The 18494-nt window shown below is 48.1% G+C and overlaps 1 protein-coding gene across 1 annotated transcript in view; it reads left to right on the top strand.

Moving 5' to 3' along the window:
• Window positions 1–18494, top strand: part of LOC135911049 (uncharacterized) — a 141597-nt gene that overhangs the window by 116683 nt on the left and 6420 nt on the right. Inside the window, exon 2 of the mRNA XM_070532590.1 lies at window positions 18348–18434. Coding sequence (XP_070388691.1) covers window positions 18348–18434 — 87 coding nt within the window. The remainder of the gene's footprint in view (window positions 1–18347; window positions 18435–18494) is intronic.

The raw sequence follows: 18494 nt of genomic DNA, 5'->3' as shown, positions 1-18494 counted from the left end.
AGTGCGTGTGTTAAAGATAGTATACCTGCAACAGCATTAGTGGATACTGGTGCTACCGCTTCCGTCATGAGTGTGACTTTCAAAGAGAGGCTGGATCGAAAAGTTAGGTTCCCGTGGAATGATGGTGTGACGTTTCGTGGTGTCAGTGGATAGTGCCTAGTTCCCCTTGGTATTTGTGTTGCAAGTGTTTCATTCGGAGGAGAAGATATTAAAACAGAATTTCTCGTACTACCGCGATGCACTCATGATGTGATTCTCGGTATTGACTTTCTTCAGGATTGTGGTGCATCCGTTAAATGTGGCACAGGCGGAATTACTTTGAATAGCGCACTCCTCGCCACCCTTGCTGACACATCCTCACCAGTGAAAAACTATTGTGTTGTTTCGAACGATTTGCTGCTACCGCCTTGGTTGCTGTCGCGTATCCCTGTCAATTTCGCTGCTGCCGACCTTTCATCGTTTGACGCGCAAGCCCAGCCACTTACGTCGAGCTGCGCAAAGAAACATGTACTTGTACCACGCTCTGTCGTGAGATTAGTGAATGGCGCCGCAAATTTGTGGGCTTTCAATTGTTCTTGCGTCCCTGCCATTCTCCCGCGTGATATGAAGCTCGCTGAATTTGGCGAGATTACTTACAGCTCCATTGCAGTTCTAAGCGAGGAGGAGCAGTCTCATACTAGCGATCCCCACCGAAGCATTTCTGAAGAGCAGGTCCTACGAATGATCAACAAGGCACTGCCCTCACATGAGCGCCACGCTCTCGCACATGTTTTGTGGGCACATCTTTCTGTGTTCGATTTCACACAAGGCGACAAGCAGGCTTCACTCCCGCGTTCTCGTGCTCGCCACAGAAGTGACACCGGATCTGCGCACCTCATTCGGCAAAAGCCTTACCACGTTTGTTCAACAGAGAGTACAGTTATTACTGAGCAGGTGAAAGACATGCTGCGGAAAAGTGTTGTTCAAGAGTCTTCTAGTCCGTGGGCAGCACCAGTAATCTTAGTAAAGAAGAAGGATGGATCGTTGCGGCTTTGCGTTGATTACAGGAAACTGAATGCGGTCACCAAAAGGGATGTGCATCCGCTTCCTAGAATTGATGATGTCATCGATTGTCTACATTCCTCTGCCTACTTTTCATCACTGGATTTGCGATCAGGTTATTGGCAGATACCCATGCACCCAGACGATAAGGAGAAAACGGCCTTCGTGACACCAGACGGTCTTCATGAATTTAACATTTTGCCGTTCGGCCTTTGTAATGCGCCAGCAACATTCGAACGATTCATGGACACTGCCCTCCGAGAACTTAAATGGGAAATTTATTTGTGCATCCTCGATGACGTGGTGATTTTTGGCAGCACACTGAGTGAGCATAACAGCCGTCTCAATCTTGTTCTGGATTGTGTCAAACAAGCCGGCTTGATCCTAAATTCCAAGAAATGTCGTTTCGGAGAAACCGAGACGTTAGTATTTGGGCATCTGGTCGACAAAAACGGTGTGAGGCCAGATCCACGGAAGATTGAGGCAGTCAGCTCCTTCGAAGCACCGAAGTCATTGCGGGAATTGAGGAGTTTCTAGGGCCTGTGCTCGTATTTTCGACGCTTCGTTCCAAGATTCGCCGTCGTGGTGTACCCCCTAACATGTCTTCTCCAGAAAGCCCTCCCTTTCAACTGGACATCGGCTTGCGACGACGCCTTCCGCCAGCTAAAATTTCTACTAACATCAGGGCCCATATTGCGTCACTTCGATGCATACGCACCTACAGAAGTGCACACTGATGCCAGTGGCATCGGCATCGGTGCCGTACTAGTGCAACATCATCAAGGAGCTGAACATGTTGTGGCTTATGCTAGTCGCTCTTTGACTAAGGCGGAACGCAATTACACTGTGACCGAGCAAGAATGCTTGGCAGCTGTTTTCGCTGTCCACAAATTTCGGCCCTATATCTACGGACGCCCGTTCACTATCATTACCGACCACCACGGGTTGTGCTGGTTGGTGAAACTCCGTGACCCGAGTGGACGACTGGCACGTTGGGCTCTTCGACTGCAAGAGTACGACTTTGTTATTTCCTACAAGTCCGGGCCTCGCCACGCAGATGCGGACTGTCTCTCCCGCCTTCCTCTGACGACGACGGAGTCTGACGAAGACAATTTTGGTGTGTGTTTTGCTCCCTTTTCTTCTACATTCCGAGACTCGATGACTTTCAAAGCAGAGCAGGAAAATGATATTAGTTTTGAACTTCTATTTGTAGCCGCATCGCTTCCTGGAGCCACCGGTCGATTTTGCGTCCGTGACGGCCTGCTTTACAAGACCAATTATTCGGCTAAAGGCGTACGCTTCCTTCTGGTGGTGCCGCAGAGTATGCGAACAGACTTACAGAGAGCCATGCACGATGATGTGACCTCTGGCCATCTCGGATTTATCAGAAATTTGAACCGGACAAAGGAGCGTTTTTACTGGCCCACAATGCGGGACACAGTCAAGCACTACGTCGCCAGTTGCGAACAATGTCAACGCTACAAGCGCCCTACGACCACTCCGCCAGGTCTTCTCCAACCTCTGCCGCCACCTCGCCTGCCATTTGAACAAGTGGGTATCGATCTTCTGGGCCCATTTCCCCAATCATCTAAGGACAGCCGATGGGTGATCGTATGTATCGACCGTCAGACCCGTTACGCGGAAACGGCGGCCGTACCATCTTCAACAGCTGCGTCCGTTGCAACGTTTTTGCTTCGATTCATTATTCTTCGACATGGTCGCCCCTCCCCCCCCCCCCCCGTGTCATCATTAGCGATCGCGGTCGTCAGTTCGTTGCAGACGCCGTAGAAGAACTGCTACGTCTCTGCAGTTCGCAGCTCCGTCATTCAACGCCTTTTCACCCTTAGACAAATGGGCTTGTAGAACGTACGAACAGAACTCTAACTAACATGCTGGCCATATACGTATCTTCCGATCACAAGGACTGGGATGACGTAGTCCCCCTCATCACCTATGCTTATAATACTGCAAAGCATGAGACGACCGATTACAGTCCTTTTTATCTCCTTTACGCATGTTCACCGCTAAGCTGCATTGGCACTATACTACCGTTTGACTTTCACAGCGAGTACTCTGTTGCCAAGACGCGTTGTCTTGCCGAAGAAGCCCGGCGTATCGCTCATCATCGTACTGTGGCATCGCAACACCGATCGAAAGAGCGCTATGACAGCCGACACCAGTCTGTCTCGTACGCCAAAGGAGACTTTGTGTGGTTGTGGACTCCGCAACGTAAACATGGCTTATGCAAAACGTTTTTACCCCAGTACACGGGCCCATTCGTCTTTGTAGATCGCTTGAGTGACTTGACGTACGTGGTGGCACGCTTGACGTCGGCTGGTCGTCGGTCTAGCCGGACGCAGTTAGTACATGTTGCCCGTCTAGCGGTTTCACCCTACGCTTTCCGAGTGATTTGGACTTGCCCAGCGGGATTCGTCTGGCAACCGGGGATTGCTACGGCATGAGCCGGGCGAGGAGAAGAGGAAGAAGACATGAGCTGGTGCAGCCTCAGGACGCCATCTTGACTAAACCATCAATCTCGTCCCTTGAATAAAGCTGGTTTAACATTAACCATAACAATATATATATATATATATATATATATATGTATATTGACACGTGTATTTATATTTATCGGGCGACCAGGTTTCACCGCCTAACAAATCTTATCGCACAGCGCGGGACGCGCTTGCATGTATCCGAAGTTTCTGGAAAGTTATCGATGCTTCTATCCGCAGTCTGTTGTTGCCGAACCTTGTGTTATCTGATTTATTCGCCTGACGCGAAAGATGTAGAACTTTATGGAAGGCACGCGGGTCCCAACGATTAGTCTGGAACATTCGACGATTGTGTATAAAAGCCGACGCGCTTGAACCGCTGATCAGTTTTTCCGACGATCGCCGACCGTGTTCGCCGCTATCGTTGTGCTATAAGTGTAGCCTGTTTTTGTGGGCACAGGTTCGCCCAATAAAAGTTAGTTTTCTCGTTCACAGTATTGCTACTGTGTTATTGCTTCTTTCTTCACCGTCACTACCACGTGACATCTGGTGGAGGTGCTTTTCGTCCATGTACAGGACGCCCCCGACAAGCCGTGATCCCAGCCCAGACCGCGAACAGAACACCAACGTAATCCCGGACCACCGAGCAAGCCGCCGTCTTCAACAGCTGCCCCCGGAGCACGGACTTCTACCTGAGAAGACCAAGAAGATTGTGGCCAAGGCAACCGCAATGGCAGCCCCAGCGTCCCCCATCGTCCTGCAGCAGCCCAGGGAACCACCGACGTTCCGCGGTTCCACATTTGAGGACCCGGAAACCTGGCTGGAAACGTATGAGAGGGTCGCTACGTTTAACAACTGGGCAAGCGACGACAAGCTACGACATGTCTATTTCGCATTGGAGGACGCCGCCAAGACGTGGTTCGAGAATCGAGAAGCCACCTTGACGACGTGGGACCTCTTCCGAAGCGGCTTCCTGAAAACATTTCAAAGCGTCGTGCGAAAAGAACGAGCCCAAGCTCTACTGGAGACAAGAGCGCAGCTGCCGAATGAGACGATCGCGATTTTCACTGAGGAAATGAGCCGTCTGTTCCGCCACGCCGACCCAGAAATGTCCGAGGAGAAGAAAGTACGTCTACTGATGCGTGGCGTAAAGGAGGAACTTTTCGCCGGTATGGTAAGAAGTCCACCGAAGACCGTCGACGAGTTTCTTCGTGAGGCGACGAGCATCGAGAAGACACTGGAATTGCGGAACCGGCAATTTGACCGACGCACCAAGCCAACAAGCTACTCCGGAATTCAATCACTGGCCACGGACGATTTATGCGAGACCATCAGGGCCATCGTGCGCGAAGAACTGCGCAAGGTCTTGCCATCGTCGCAGCCTCAAGTGGCCTCGATCGTCGACGTCGTGAAAGAAGAGGTGCACCGATCGCTAGGAGTTCCTGAGGGGCAACCACAATTACCGCAGCCCCAGCCAGAAGCGATGACTTACGCCGCCATCGCACGCCGTCAAGCTCCCCCTCCGCGACAACGCCAGGTCCCTGTAACGCCGCAATTCCGTCGTCCACCGCCGCCGCCGCCAGCACGCCCACCCGTCGCCCAGCGCACCTACGCGAGGAAGACGGACATTTGGCGCGCCCCCGACCACCGCCCGCTCTGCTACCACTGCGGCGAAGCCGGGCACGTGTACCGCCGATGCCCATACCGCGACCTGGGATTGCGAGGCTTCGCCGTGAACGCACAGCGCCCGAGGGAAGGTGAACGCCCTCGTGACATCGCCGATTACCTCGCCGCTACTCAGTGGAGCCCTCGACGACCGTCCCGTTCGCCGTCACCAGGCCGCTACCTGTCGCCGCAGCACCGACCATACACCGGCCCAGCCCGGGGCCGCTCTGCGAGCCCATATCCGGAAAACTAAAAGCAGCAACCGATGGAGGTGCGGTTGCTGTTCGTCGAATTGACGAAGATCCTCCGCCGCCGACGAAGACGACGAAGAAACCGTCTCGACGACCTAATGACGACACGCCGCCGTCCCGACGAAGTCAGGAAGCCAAGACAACACCGACGAAAGACGACTTGACGAAGCGACGTCCCAGCTTCAGTTCAACACGACGCAGCCGTGATCCGACGCCACGACCTAACTGCAACGCCAGACAAAGAACCACCGACCTTGACGTGCTTCTCGACGGCCACGCAGTCACTGCCTTAGTCGACACAGGGGCCGATTACTCCGTAATGAGTGGACGCATCGCCGCCCAGTTGAAGAAGGTTAAGACTGCATGGGAGGGCCCCCAAATTCGGACCGCTGGAGGGCACCTTATTACGCCGACTGGAATCTGCACGGCAAGAATTACCATTCATGACCGGACTTACCCTGCCACCTTCGTTATCCTGCAACAGTGTTCACGAGACGTCATTCTCGGCATGGACTTCCTGAACCAACACGGCGCCATCATCGACCTGAAGTCGCAGTCAATAACGCTGTCGGAAGATCAAGCGATACCATCGGAGCGCCCTTGTAGCCACCACGCCTTGAGTGTGCTCGAAGATCAAGTGAGCATCCCGCCTCGCTCCAGCATCGTTATTTCGGTCGGCACCGAAACACCCGCTGACGTAGAAGGCGTCATCGAAGGCGACCAACGTCTACTACTCGACCGTGAAATTTGCGTCGCAAGAGGGATCGCTCGACTGCACGGAGGAAACACGAGAGTGCTGCTGACAAACTTCAGCCAGGAGTTCAAGCACATCAACAAGGGCACGACGATCGCATTCATCGAGGAAATACAGGAAACCAGCGATGCCTTCGTCCTCTCGGATTCTGTTGCATCTACCCCGACGACCGTAGTTCCCGAGCCAGACTTCAACATAAATCCAAGTCTCCCCGTGATTAAGCAGCAACAGCTCAGAAGTCTGCTTCGACGATACAAAGACTGCTTTTCGACGTCATCAAGGATTCGACAAACACCAGTCGCAAAGCATCGCATAATCACCGAAGAGAGCGCTCGACCACTACGCCAGAGCCCTTACCGAGTTTCGACGCGAGAACGCGAAGCTATAAGACAACAAGTCGACGAAATGCTGCGCGACGACATCATCCAGCCGTCGAAAAGCCCGTGGGCGTCTCCAGTTGTTTTAGTGAAGAAAAAGGACGGAACCCTACGTTTCTGCGTCGATTATCGTCGACTGAACAAAATCACGAAGAAAGACGTATACCCCCTCCCACGGATAGATGACGCATTAGATCGGCTCTGCAATGCTAAATACTTCTCATCGATGGACCTCAAGTCTGGCTACTGGCAAATAGAAGTCGACGAAAGGGATCGCGAAAAGACCGCCTTCATCACGCCAGACGGCCTCTATGAATTCAAAGTTATGCCGTTTGGACTGTGCTCGGCGCCTGCAACGTTCCAGCGCGTGATGGACACGGTTTTAGCAGGATTGAAGTGGCAGACCTGTCTTGTTTACTTGGATGACGTCGTCGTCTTCGCCGGAAATTTCGACGATCACCTTAGGCGGCTTGCGACAGTATTAGAGGCCATCAAGTCATCAGGGCTCACCCTGAAGCCGGAAAAGTGTCACTTCGCTTACGATGAGCTTCTATTCCTGGGCCATGTCATCAGCAAATCTGGAGTACGCCCCGACCCGCAGAAGACAGCTGCCATCGCAAAGTTCCCGCAGCCAATCGACAAGAAAGCAGTGCGCAGATTCCTTGGCATGTGTGCCTACTATAGGCGCTTTGTCAAGAACTTTTCACGCATCGCTGAGCCGCTGACGCAGCTAACTAAATGCGACGTCGAGTTCAAGTGGGAAACGCCGCAGGCCGAGGCATTTCAAGAACTCAAACGACGCATGCAGTCGCCGCCCGTACTTGCGCACTTCGACGAACACGCCGATACCGAAATCCACACTGACGCCAGTAGCCTAGGCCTCGGCGCCGTCCTGGTCCAGAGAAAAGATGGACATGAACACGTGATAGCTTACGCTAGCCGGTCGTTGTCAAAAGCGGAAGGCAATTATTCTACAACCGAAAAGGAATGCCTCGCCATCGTTTGGGCAACAGCGAAATTTCGCCCTTACCTATATGGCAGGCCATTCAAAGTCGTCAGCGACCATCACGCCTTGTGTTGGCTAGCGAATTTAAAGGATCCCTCAGGACGGCTGGCACGGTGGAGCCTCAGACTACAAGAATACGACATCACCGTAACATACAAGTCCGGACGAAAACACTCAGACGCCGATTGCCTATCCCGCGCCCCCATTGACCCGCCGCCGCAAGATGACGAGGATGACGACGCCTTCCTTGGAATAATAAGCGCGGAAGACTTCGCCGAACAACAACGAGCGGACCCGGAACTTAAAGGCCTCGTCGATTATTTGGAAGGGCACACCGACGTTGTCCCCAGGGCATTTAAGCGCGGATTATCTTCCTTCACGCTTCAAGACAGTCTACTCGTGAAGAAGAACTTCTCGCCAGTCCGCGCCAATTACCTTCTTGTTGTCCCGTCAGGACTTCGTCCAGAAGTATTGCATGCCCTACATGACGATCCGACCGCTGGACACCTCGGATTTTCCCGGACACTATCAAGGATACAAGAAAAGTATTATTGGCCGCGCCTGACCGCCGACGTCGCCCGTTATGTCAGAACATGCCGAGACTGTCAGCGACGCAAGACACCGCCGACAAGGCCAGCCGGATTACTACAGCCAATCGAGCCTCCTTGCCGACCATTCCAGCAGATCGGGATGGACTTGCTGGGACCCTTTCCGACGTCAATAACCGGAAATAAGTGGATCGTCGTGGCGACGGACTACCTCACCCGCTTCGCTGAAACAAAAGCACTGCCGAAAGGTAGCGCAGCTGAAGTGGCGAAATTCTTTATCGAAAACATCCTGCTGCGACATGGCACCCCAGAAGTCCTCATCACCGACCGAGGAACGGCCTTTACAGCGGAGCTCACCCAAGCCATTCTGAAATACAGTCAGACAAGGCACAGGAGGACAACGGCTTACCACCCGCAGACGAATGGTCTTACGGAGCGGCTGAATAAGACCCTCGCCGACATGCTAGCGATGTACGTCGACGTCGAACACAAGACCTGGGATGCCGTCCTGCCGTACGTAACATTCGCTTATAACACGGCGGTGCAAGAAACAACACAGATCACGCCGTTCAAGTTGGTTTACGGCAGGAACCCGACGACGACGCTCGACGCCATGCTGCCGCACGTAACGGACGAAGAGAATCTTGACGTCGCTACCTATCTCCAGCGCGCCGAAGAAGCCCGACAGCTCGCCCGCCTGCGGATCAAGAACCAGCAGAGGACCGACAGCCGACACTACAACCTCCGACGACGCTTTGTCGAGTACCAGCCCGGTGACCGTGTTTGGGTTTGGACCCCTATACGCCGACGAGGACTGAGCGAGAAGCTTTTGCGTCGCTATTTTGGACCGTACAAGATCATCCGACGTATTGGTGCACTGGACTACGAGGTCGTGCCAGACGGCATTTCGCTGTCACAGCGGCGCCGCTCACGACCTGAAATTGTCCACGTTGTGCGGCTCAAGCCGTACCACCAGCGTTGACGAACTTTGGGACTTCGCGTAACTGAGCTTTGGACTTTATTTCTTTTCGTTGTTTTGTTACTTATGTTTAATAAGTGTCCCTTTGTGTTTCCCTCTCTTTGTAGCATCGGGACGATGCTTTTTAAGAGGGGGGTATTGACACGTGTATTTATATTTATCGGGCGACCAGGTTTCACCGCCTAACAAATCTTATCGCACAGCGCGGGACGCGCTTGCATGTATCCGAAGTTTCTGGAAAGTTATCGATGCTTCTATCCGCAGTCTGTTGTTGCCGAACCTTGTGTTATCTGATTTATTCGCCTGACGCGAAAGATGTAGAACTTTATGGAAGGCACGCGGGTCCCAACGATTAGTCTGGAACATTCGACGATTGTGTATAAAAGCCGACGCGCTTGAACCGCTGATCAGTTTTTCCGACGATCGCCGACCGTGTTCGCCGCTATCGTTGTGCTATAAGTGTAGCCTGTTTTTGTGGGCACAGGTTCGCCCAATAAAAGTTAGTTTTCTCGTTCACAGTATTGCTACTGTGTTATTGCTTCTTTCTTCACCGTCACTACCACGTGACAATATTGAAAGTGTTTTAACAATTACCCAAACTTTGATTGCGCAGAAAGTTTGCCTTGTTCCTAAGCTTCTGTGCATGTCTTCGTTTTTATTCTTTCTAATGAACCAATTGTTGTGTTCTTTACCAGCATGCTGCAAAAACCGGCGTCTTCCAGTGCCTTCCAGTGTGAAACCAGTGCGTTTTTTGACACTGGATCGCACTGGGGACGCTGGAGCTCGCTGGGACTCACTGGCACACGAGTGAGACCACTGGATAAGAGCTGGGTCACCCTGTACGAGACGCTGGTTCCACTGCCATGACGCTGGGGCGTACTGGTATGTGCTGTACAGGCGCTGGTTCTCGCTGCAGTTCACTGGTTCGCAATGGAAACTGCGCTGGTTGCAGTACGCAAGGACGAGCGCTGCTGAATGCTAAATGCTTTATTCAATTTCACCGCTTGATACTAGTCTCTGGTCCTAAATAATGCTATATCTTGGAGTCATAAAACTCTATTTCGTGTCGCAGCTTAGAATAAAGGTGCGTGAGCTGCCCTGTTTATGCGTGCGCATTTAACACTAAAGAGCACTTTCGTTTTTTTTTTGCATTTTTCATTCAATTTCTTGAATGAAGCCCCCAAACGCAGAGGACGCCGCGTTTTTCAGTAGCTTGCACCTAACATATGACGGGGAGTTGTCGCCGTAGTCGCAGTGTTGTGTAGTGGACATGAAACCCAGAAATCATTCAGGTGCGCTCAAATGGACCCCGTTCGAAGCCTACCGCTGATTGATATTATCGCACCGATTAGAAAGCTGAAGCCATTCGTGCAATTCCACTTTCCCTATTGTATTAACTAAAGGTTCTGAAGCTCAAATACACACATTTAAGCTTTCGCCAGCTACACGCGCATAGCTCGGTCCCCACCGAAGGTTAGGCCTAGCGCATCCGCCGAGTCCCTCTGCACGCTATCGGCGCGTCTGGGCGCAGGAATCTACAAGTTTAACAAGGATAAATCACTCTTTATTTTAGCTTTCGCATCGGTGTTCTTGAATAAACCTTTTTTTTCGTGTCTACAGTGCCAGCACAAGAAACGATGAACGCCGATGTGACGCGTCATAAATTCACAGGTATATGTGCATCGCCGAATCACACAGGTATATGTGCTGTCGCCGAAGGCTGCCATCACTAGCCTGCGCTTCTCTGTCGAATATATATGACTAGACAGACGTGTCAATTGAAACGCAAGTCTGAGCTAAGAAAACGTTGCATATCCCTTGCCTGAAGTACAAGAAACGGCTATCGAAATTGGCAGTAACAGCGCCCATAAAGCGTCCCGGGTCGGCGGCTCATTTAGGAATATTTTCGAAGTTAGAATACCAATCGCAAGTGAAACTCAATATTGTGGCACATCCAAGCGTACTACTGAATAAGGACAACAACTTTTTCTGTCTGGTACAGGTGTGAGTTTTAGTTACTGGGTGATAGCGCATCTACCATGCCTGTGCGAGACTTATCACTACGAAACTGAAACTGCTTCTCGATCTTGAGATAGCAAATTATCCATCTATGTCCACCTGTGGGCGTGATTTTTGTTATTTTGTGTTCCAGGGATTGCCATGGCGAATAGTCAATGTCTATGCATTTATTGATGCTGTAAAACGAATTCTTTTATTTGATACTGTGTCTTGTCTGTTGGACTATCATCGTTGCGTTGTGTTAATTGGATATTTCAATTGTGTGTGTGATCCGAGCGATCGAAGCGGCATTAACCCTCAGCGGGACATGAGTGGTGATGTTTTGTCTAACGTAATAGAAAATGCAGGGCTCATTGATATAGGAGTGTCGGGACAAGGAGCTCGCTCTTATACACGAATTCAAGGTCGCTCTTACCGCCGCCTTGATCGGATATATGTTTCTTCATCACTCCTCTCCCGAGGACTGTCCTGTATTATTATCCCAGTTTCGTTCTCTGATCATTGTATGTTATCGCAAAGATTGGTGAATAAGCTATAACTAATTTCCGACCAAAGTGGGCACTTGGTAAGCTTAACTCTGAGCTCCTAAATGATCAGGAATTTATTAATCTCATGCGCATGACCCTAACAATTTCTCTTTCTACTGACTTGCCGTTATTTGCTGCTTGGGAACTCTTTAAACAAGACGTTCGCACAGTGGCGATAAATTGGATCGGTGAAATCATTCTATAAAAAGAATAAAGAAAAATTGCTTCTGAAGAGGCTATAGGTAGCGTTTATCAGATGGAATGCGTAATTCCAGGTACTCACATTGTTGGCATAGAAAATCTTAAATGTGAGTTACAAAAGTATGATGGACTGCGTTACAGGGGTGCGCGAATTCGATCTCGAAATATGCGTGCTCTGCAGTCTGAGCAGCCAACACGTCAAGCTTTACTTGACAAGCGGCGTCACGGAAATATACTGCGAAGGTAGTCTTCTAACAAATACGAATGACAGAATTTCTAGTTCGAAACTTAGTACAGTGTCTTGGTTAGGGCCCCTCCCAACGATCACGATGCAAAAGCTTTCGAGAGTTTTGTGTCTCTTGTAAAGCCTTTACGAGATGATGACTGTTCATTCATGGTGGCCTTACGATCCAAGAAATTGAGCTAGCTATTGATCAGCTGCCTTTGACGAAAAAACCCGGCCCTGATGGACTTTCAAGTGAATTTTGCAAAGCTTTCAAATCAATTATTAGTCCCACATTATTGGAGATTATTACAAGCATAGAGGTGGACGCCCTTCAGCAATCTTTTTGCGAAATCCACACGCTTCTAATTCCCAAAAGTTCACATAAAGAGAAACAGCGTTCTGTTGAAAGCAACCGACCGATCATATTGTCAAACGTGAATTACAAAATTTTTGCGGGAGTTTTATCTAATAGAGTGCAATTATCGATGTGAATTCTGATTGATACCCATCAGACGTGTGGAACTATAGGCCGATTCATTCAAACGAACATACACATCACCCGTACACTTCTTCAATACCGTTATGGTTCCACTGAGCAGCTTGCAATGCTCCAGGAAGGCCTTGCTAAAGCTTTTAAACGTGTCAGTCACTCCTATTTATTTTCTCTTCTGGAGTATGCCAATGTTGGCTCCGTTGTGCTTAGAGGCGTTAAGCTTTGCTACACCAGTTATACTAATCGTTTAGTTATTAATGGCCAACTCTCCCGAACCCGTTTCTATTTGCTCATCAGTAAAACAAGGATGCCCGATGTCCCTACTACTAATCTCCTTTACCTGGAACCGCTATGCTTAAGCGTAATTCAGTCGAGATACATCCATGGATTCAATATTCTGGGTAATGAAGTAAAAGTCTTAGCTTATGCAGATCACCTAGCGTTATTCTGCACGGATAAAAAGTCCAGTGTTGAAAATGTAGTATCGACAATGGAGGAGTTTGGCCGCGTATCAGGAGCATAAATTCACTCCTCGAAAAGTTTGGGCTTATGGTTTGGCTCATGGTGCTATACACCAGAACAGTTTGCAGGCGTTAAGTGAACAGACATCGCGCCAAAGTATCTTGGCGTGCCGCTAGACGCATATCAATTATGCGCACACTATTGGAAAGAACGGGCTTCGGCCCTGCAAATTTACGCCCAGACATTCGTTCCACAGCGACTTTCTACTTTTTGTAAAGCCGAAGCCTACAATAAATTCTTGGCAATAAAAATTTCATATGTATTGCAAGTTATTCATTGTGCCAGGCTACGCATCTAACGCTTTCACCGAATCTTTGCAACCTTCGTATGGTCTTCAACTTTTGAGACCATGAGGGGAGGCAATATTTTAGGCCTGACAATACGGACAATATGTTAGTACATCTTTCTGGCGAGACTATAATTTAGTACATATTTATGTGCGCCAAATAGTGCCTAGTTTCTTCTATTTTCGCGATGCTTCACATTTTATAGTTCGGTCATTCATGCAAGTCGCAGTTGTTAATGCGTTACCTGATTTAGTTGTTTCTTCAATTTTTCTTCGCGTTTATGCTTGTGGGGGTTAATATAAGAAGTTTAGTTGGCGGTTTGTTTCCTGACAGCTTGGTTTTCCAAGCTGTCAGCTTGGTTTTCCAAACGTTATACAAAGATTTACTGTCCATGCTGCTTCCGCCTCCATTTTACCGATCACTATACATTAAATGGCCTGGCCACGATATACTGAAGGGAGTTCGCAAAATGTCTTTATCCACTTGCTGCAAAATATTGTTTTATAAACTGCACAGTGAAATCATACCTATAAGAACATGGCTACCGAAAAAGGACATCTTTGTCTCTTGTGTTAACTGTCACCTTTGTGGTGTGTCAGAGACGATTGAACATTGTTTTAATACCTACACCAACGCCATCCTATTTTGGAAGGTCCTCCAATGGACTTTAAAAAAAGACTTTGAGACTAACGCTCATACTGTGCGATACCTGCTACCGACCTCTGATTATAGTGCACATTTCGATGCACCTTCTTATGGGAATGCACAGTTTGTGGAAAACGAGAATAGTGGACCGAAACGCCGAAACGATGGTACCTACAAGGGTACATTTTATCCAAATGACACACCTAAAACATGTTTATGAAGGACTCGAGTTACAACCGGATTGGTACCCTATTTGGTGAGGTGCTTATCCTTACCACCCTCCTCATGTGAATCCAACATTTCTACTCACAGTCTGAACGCTGCCTTTTCCTGTGTGGCTGTCATTGTGACCTTTATTCTCTGAATCTGCAGAACTGGTGAGTGTCGGGTTGAATGCTACTGTAATAAATACCATAAAAGAAAAAAAAAAGCTGGTTTGACGTAGTTATGAAGTACCGGGCTTGGCATCTGTATGTTTGACGATTGCATCCTGGTCGAAGCATTTTTATCTTTAGTTTTCTTGTATTTTATTGCACTAAAGCGCTCTCTGTTGCTTTCTGTATTCAAACACACATATATATATACATACATACATATATATATATATATATATATATATATATATATATATATATATATATATATATATATATATATATATATATATATATATATATATATATATATATATATACACGGTGGCCAGGCACCGCGTATTTACCGCGCTAGAGCTCTTTTTCGCACCAGTACCCAGTGCCCCCTAGTACGCCGCGCCTGCCCAGCGCCCCAGCATCCAGCGCACGACACTGGGCCCATAATCCTAATGCAAAATAGAAGTGAGGCGTGCAGACAGGACACAAGAGTAGAGAAGTAGACAACACGAACGCCGACTATCAACTGAAGGGAGCACTCAGGCGAAAAAATGAAAGAAGACACAAAACTCATCTGCGCATGCTCAGGAATGGTAACACCACGTGTCAATCGGGTACACGTGCTGGTCTACGTGAGAGATAACTGTTAAGGCACTTAATCTGTTCCTTATGTAAAGTAATCGAAGGCTGACTCACGCACGCACTTCCACCATTATAGATATGCCATGCCTCTACCATAAGACGCGTATCTTCATTCTTATGCCTGTACAGTATCGCGCATTTATCTAACTCTGGCTTGCAGTTACAATCTCGGCAATGTAGCGAAAGATTAGAAGGCGATCCACCGGTTAACGACCTTTTATGCTCCATTAGCCTCTGATTGATACACCGTCCTGTTTGCCCTACGTAGAACTGGCCACAGCTAAGGGGAATTTGATAAACCACACCCATACGACATTCAGTAAAACTGTTGTTCTTATTGTGCTTCACTGGACACATATCTGTTCGTTTTTTGCCTTTAACCCGCTCCTTTTTATTCTGTACGGCAGCGCATATCTTACCTAGCTTATTGGGAGCAGTGAAAGCAACATTAACATCATATCTACCAGCAACTTTTTTAAGCCTGTGCGACACTGAATGAATATACGGAATAGCCACTACTCTTTTTTGCGATTACTGCTCTCTGTAATTACGTCCGTCCCTCTCGAAACCGACTTCTTTAGGCGCTCAGCTACAGAGGCCACCGCTACACTAGGATAACCTGCTTCTAATAGGCGCCGGACCTTCGCATTAAAACTGGCGCTCATTTTGTGCAAGCAAGATCTTGTGAGGGAAGACTTAAGGCACGACATGGCGATTCCGTTTTTTACTAATTTAGAATGCTTGGATTGAAAGTTTAGCAACGGCTTCGAAGATCTTGGGGAATACTGCCAACAAACATGATTTTGTTCGAAGATCAAGGAAATGTCAAGAAACTGAATTACGCGTCGCTGAGGTAATTCCTTGGTAAACTTTAATCCTCCCCCATAAAGTTTAAATTGCTCACTTACCGAGGTAGCAGCAGAGTCTAATTCTTCCCTATTGTAGAAAATCAGGTAATCATCAACGTAACGAAATATCTTGATAACGCTATCACCTAAGGCTTTCTCTAAGCAGTTGTCAACCTTACTCAGGTAAATGTTGCTAAGAATAGGGGCAACCTTTGAGCCAATGCAAATGCCTGATTTCTGCAGAAAAACGCCATCTCTCCACCCAATCAGTGTCGACTGCAAGTACATGTAAGAGCTTCTAGAAAAGCTTCCTTGGAAACACCGCATCTGTCAATAAAAGCCGACTCTTGCACTTGTTCTTTAATGCACTCATTTACGGAATTTAGCAACCCGTCATGCGGCAAGGAATAATACAGGTCTTCGATATCTATACTAAAAGCTGCACAATCACCCGGATTCTCCTCTCTTAAATAGTGAACTAGCGCCTGAGAATTACGTAGGCAAAAGGGATCTGAAAAAATTAGTGAAGCTAGGCAGTTCTGTAGGTAACTAGCGACACAGACCTGCCACGTCCCTTTCTCTGACACTATAGCACGAAAAGGAATTTCTTGTTTATGGGTCTTTGCCGAGAAAAACAGTTCTAAAGTGAGGGATTTAGCTTTCTTGACATTACAAACAAGCCTATCAAGATTATGTCTTGACAAGAGGTCAACCGCACGTTGCTTAACTACCGAAGGCTTGAGTTTGACTGGTTGCAAATTCTTTTCTATGCCTGAAATCGCTTTTTCTGAAAACACGTCATCTGGCATAATTACGAAATAACCTTCCTTGTCAGATATTACAGGTCTAAGTTTATGCTCCACAAGGTAATCAACTAACGGTCGGACAGGGTAAGGCGTCTTAAAATGGGAATTAGATTGTTTAAGGCTAGCAATGCAATCCGAAATACAGCGTGAGCGTTCTTCTTCCGGAACGAACCTGGTTATGCAGCGCGGTAAGCTTAAAACTTCAACGGGTTTTATGTTAGGCTTAAAACAGTGCTTAGGGCCTAAAGCAAGGGTTCTTCTATGGTTATCACTTACTATGGCGTCTCCAAGAACCAGTACATTATTTGACGGTGAATTATTAGAAAGGTGTTTCCTCTTTGTTGAAGCTCCGGAAGTTTCATCCTCCATAGGAAGTCCGCATGTTGCATGGCTAACTTATTCCAATCGTTGTAAGGGCGGTTCCAAAGGTGACCGTCTCCCAGGGCCGCGCAACGGACCCTTAGACACTCCTGGTAGAACCTAACTTGGCGCCATGATTCAGCGGTAAGAATAGCTCCAATCCTCCTGGCATGCCCAGTTGATGGTTGAAGAAAGCCGCACATCATTTGAACTTCCAATGGGACGACACGATTACGACTAAACCACGGCATGCTTCTCTTCTCTGTTACCATTCCTGAGCATGCGCAGATGAGTTTTGTGTCTTCTTTCATTTTTTTTCGCCTGAGTGCTCCCTTCAGTTGATAGTCGGCGTTCGTGTTGTCTACTTCTCTACTCTTGTGTCCTGTCTGCACGCCTCACTTCTATTTTGCATTATGAATCCTTACCAACTAGCTCAGCTTTCTGTCGTTCTAAGCCCATAATCCGGCGTGGCACTGTATTGTGGGTACTGGGCAAATGGGTTTTGTAATAGTGAGCTGCTCAAATTTTTTTTTTCATCAGTCGTAGCTCGTTGTCCTCGCCCGATCCATACTTTCGTTGTGTGGCTGTCGTGGCACTACACAGATATCAGAGACAATCGCTTTTTTTGAAAGGTAGTGCACTTCAAGATGTAGGAAAGTGAGTGATGGCCACTGTTCATGAAAATTTTAATAAACTGGCCAAGCTCAAGTTTAATTCATTTTGAAATTCAACGTAATTTGACTGTCATGATCGATGCTTGACTACGTTTGCAAATCACTGTCACAAAACCTTAATTCGTGTTTCTTATGTGATCATTTACTCGGACCCTGCCCCCTACAATGTTGGCGAAGTTAGGATTTCAAAATGCTCAACAAGAACGGAAAACTGGGCCAGGTCGAACAGCTAGAAGCTTTTCAGAATGACAAGAGTGCGCAGTCATTTGTCAGCCTATAAATAATCAGGAGTTTGTTCTTTTATGTACTGGATAACTTTACCTCGCGCTAGCAACATCTGATTTTGTCACCCTACTTTTTTTTTTGTGATTTTGTATATTGATTTGGCTCCACTTTCCTTTAAATATTTACTTGCAAGAGAGTGTTCGTGTCGTCCCTCCTCCTGCTTATCACCGTCTTTTCGCGCTTCGAAATGTAATGTAGACATCCACAATGAGGAGTACTATAGTTCGCAACATCTTGGAAGCGCATCTCATTTTGACATTGATGTTTTCAGCTTTCATTCCTTAAACATATTGGTTAGAATAGTCATATTTTGCCTTTTGTGCAGCTGAAGCGGCTTCTTCTGCTGTTGGTGTTCTTGGTGCGGACGGTGGCTGAGGAGTCAGCCAACAGCGTCTTACATCGACAGCAAGACGTGAGTGGTGCACAAGTGTTGTGGATCAATGTCATTTATTTTTACTTTTTTTTCCCGCAA

The sequence above is a fragment of the Dermacentor albipictus genome, chromosome 1 (assembly GCF_038994185.2).
Source record: "Dermacentor albipictus isolate Rhodes 1998 colony chromosome 1, USDA_Dalb.pri_finalv2, whole genome shotgun sequence".
In the NCBI taxonomy this organism is placed as follows: Eukaryota; Metazoa; Arthropoda; class Arachnida; order Ixodida; family Ixodidae; genus Dermacentor; species Dermacentor albipictus.
This window is presented reverse-complemented; position numbering and strand designations above follow the sequence as displayed.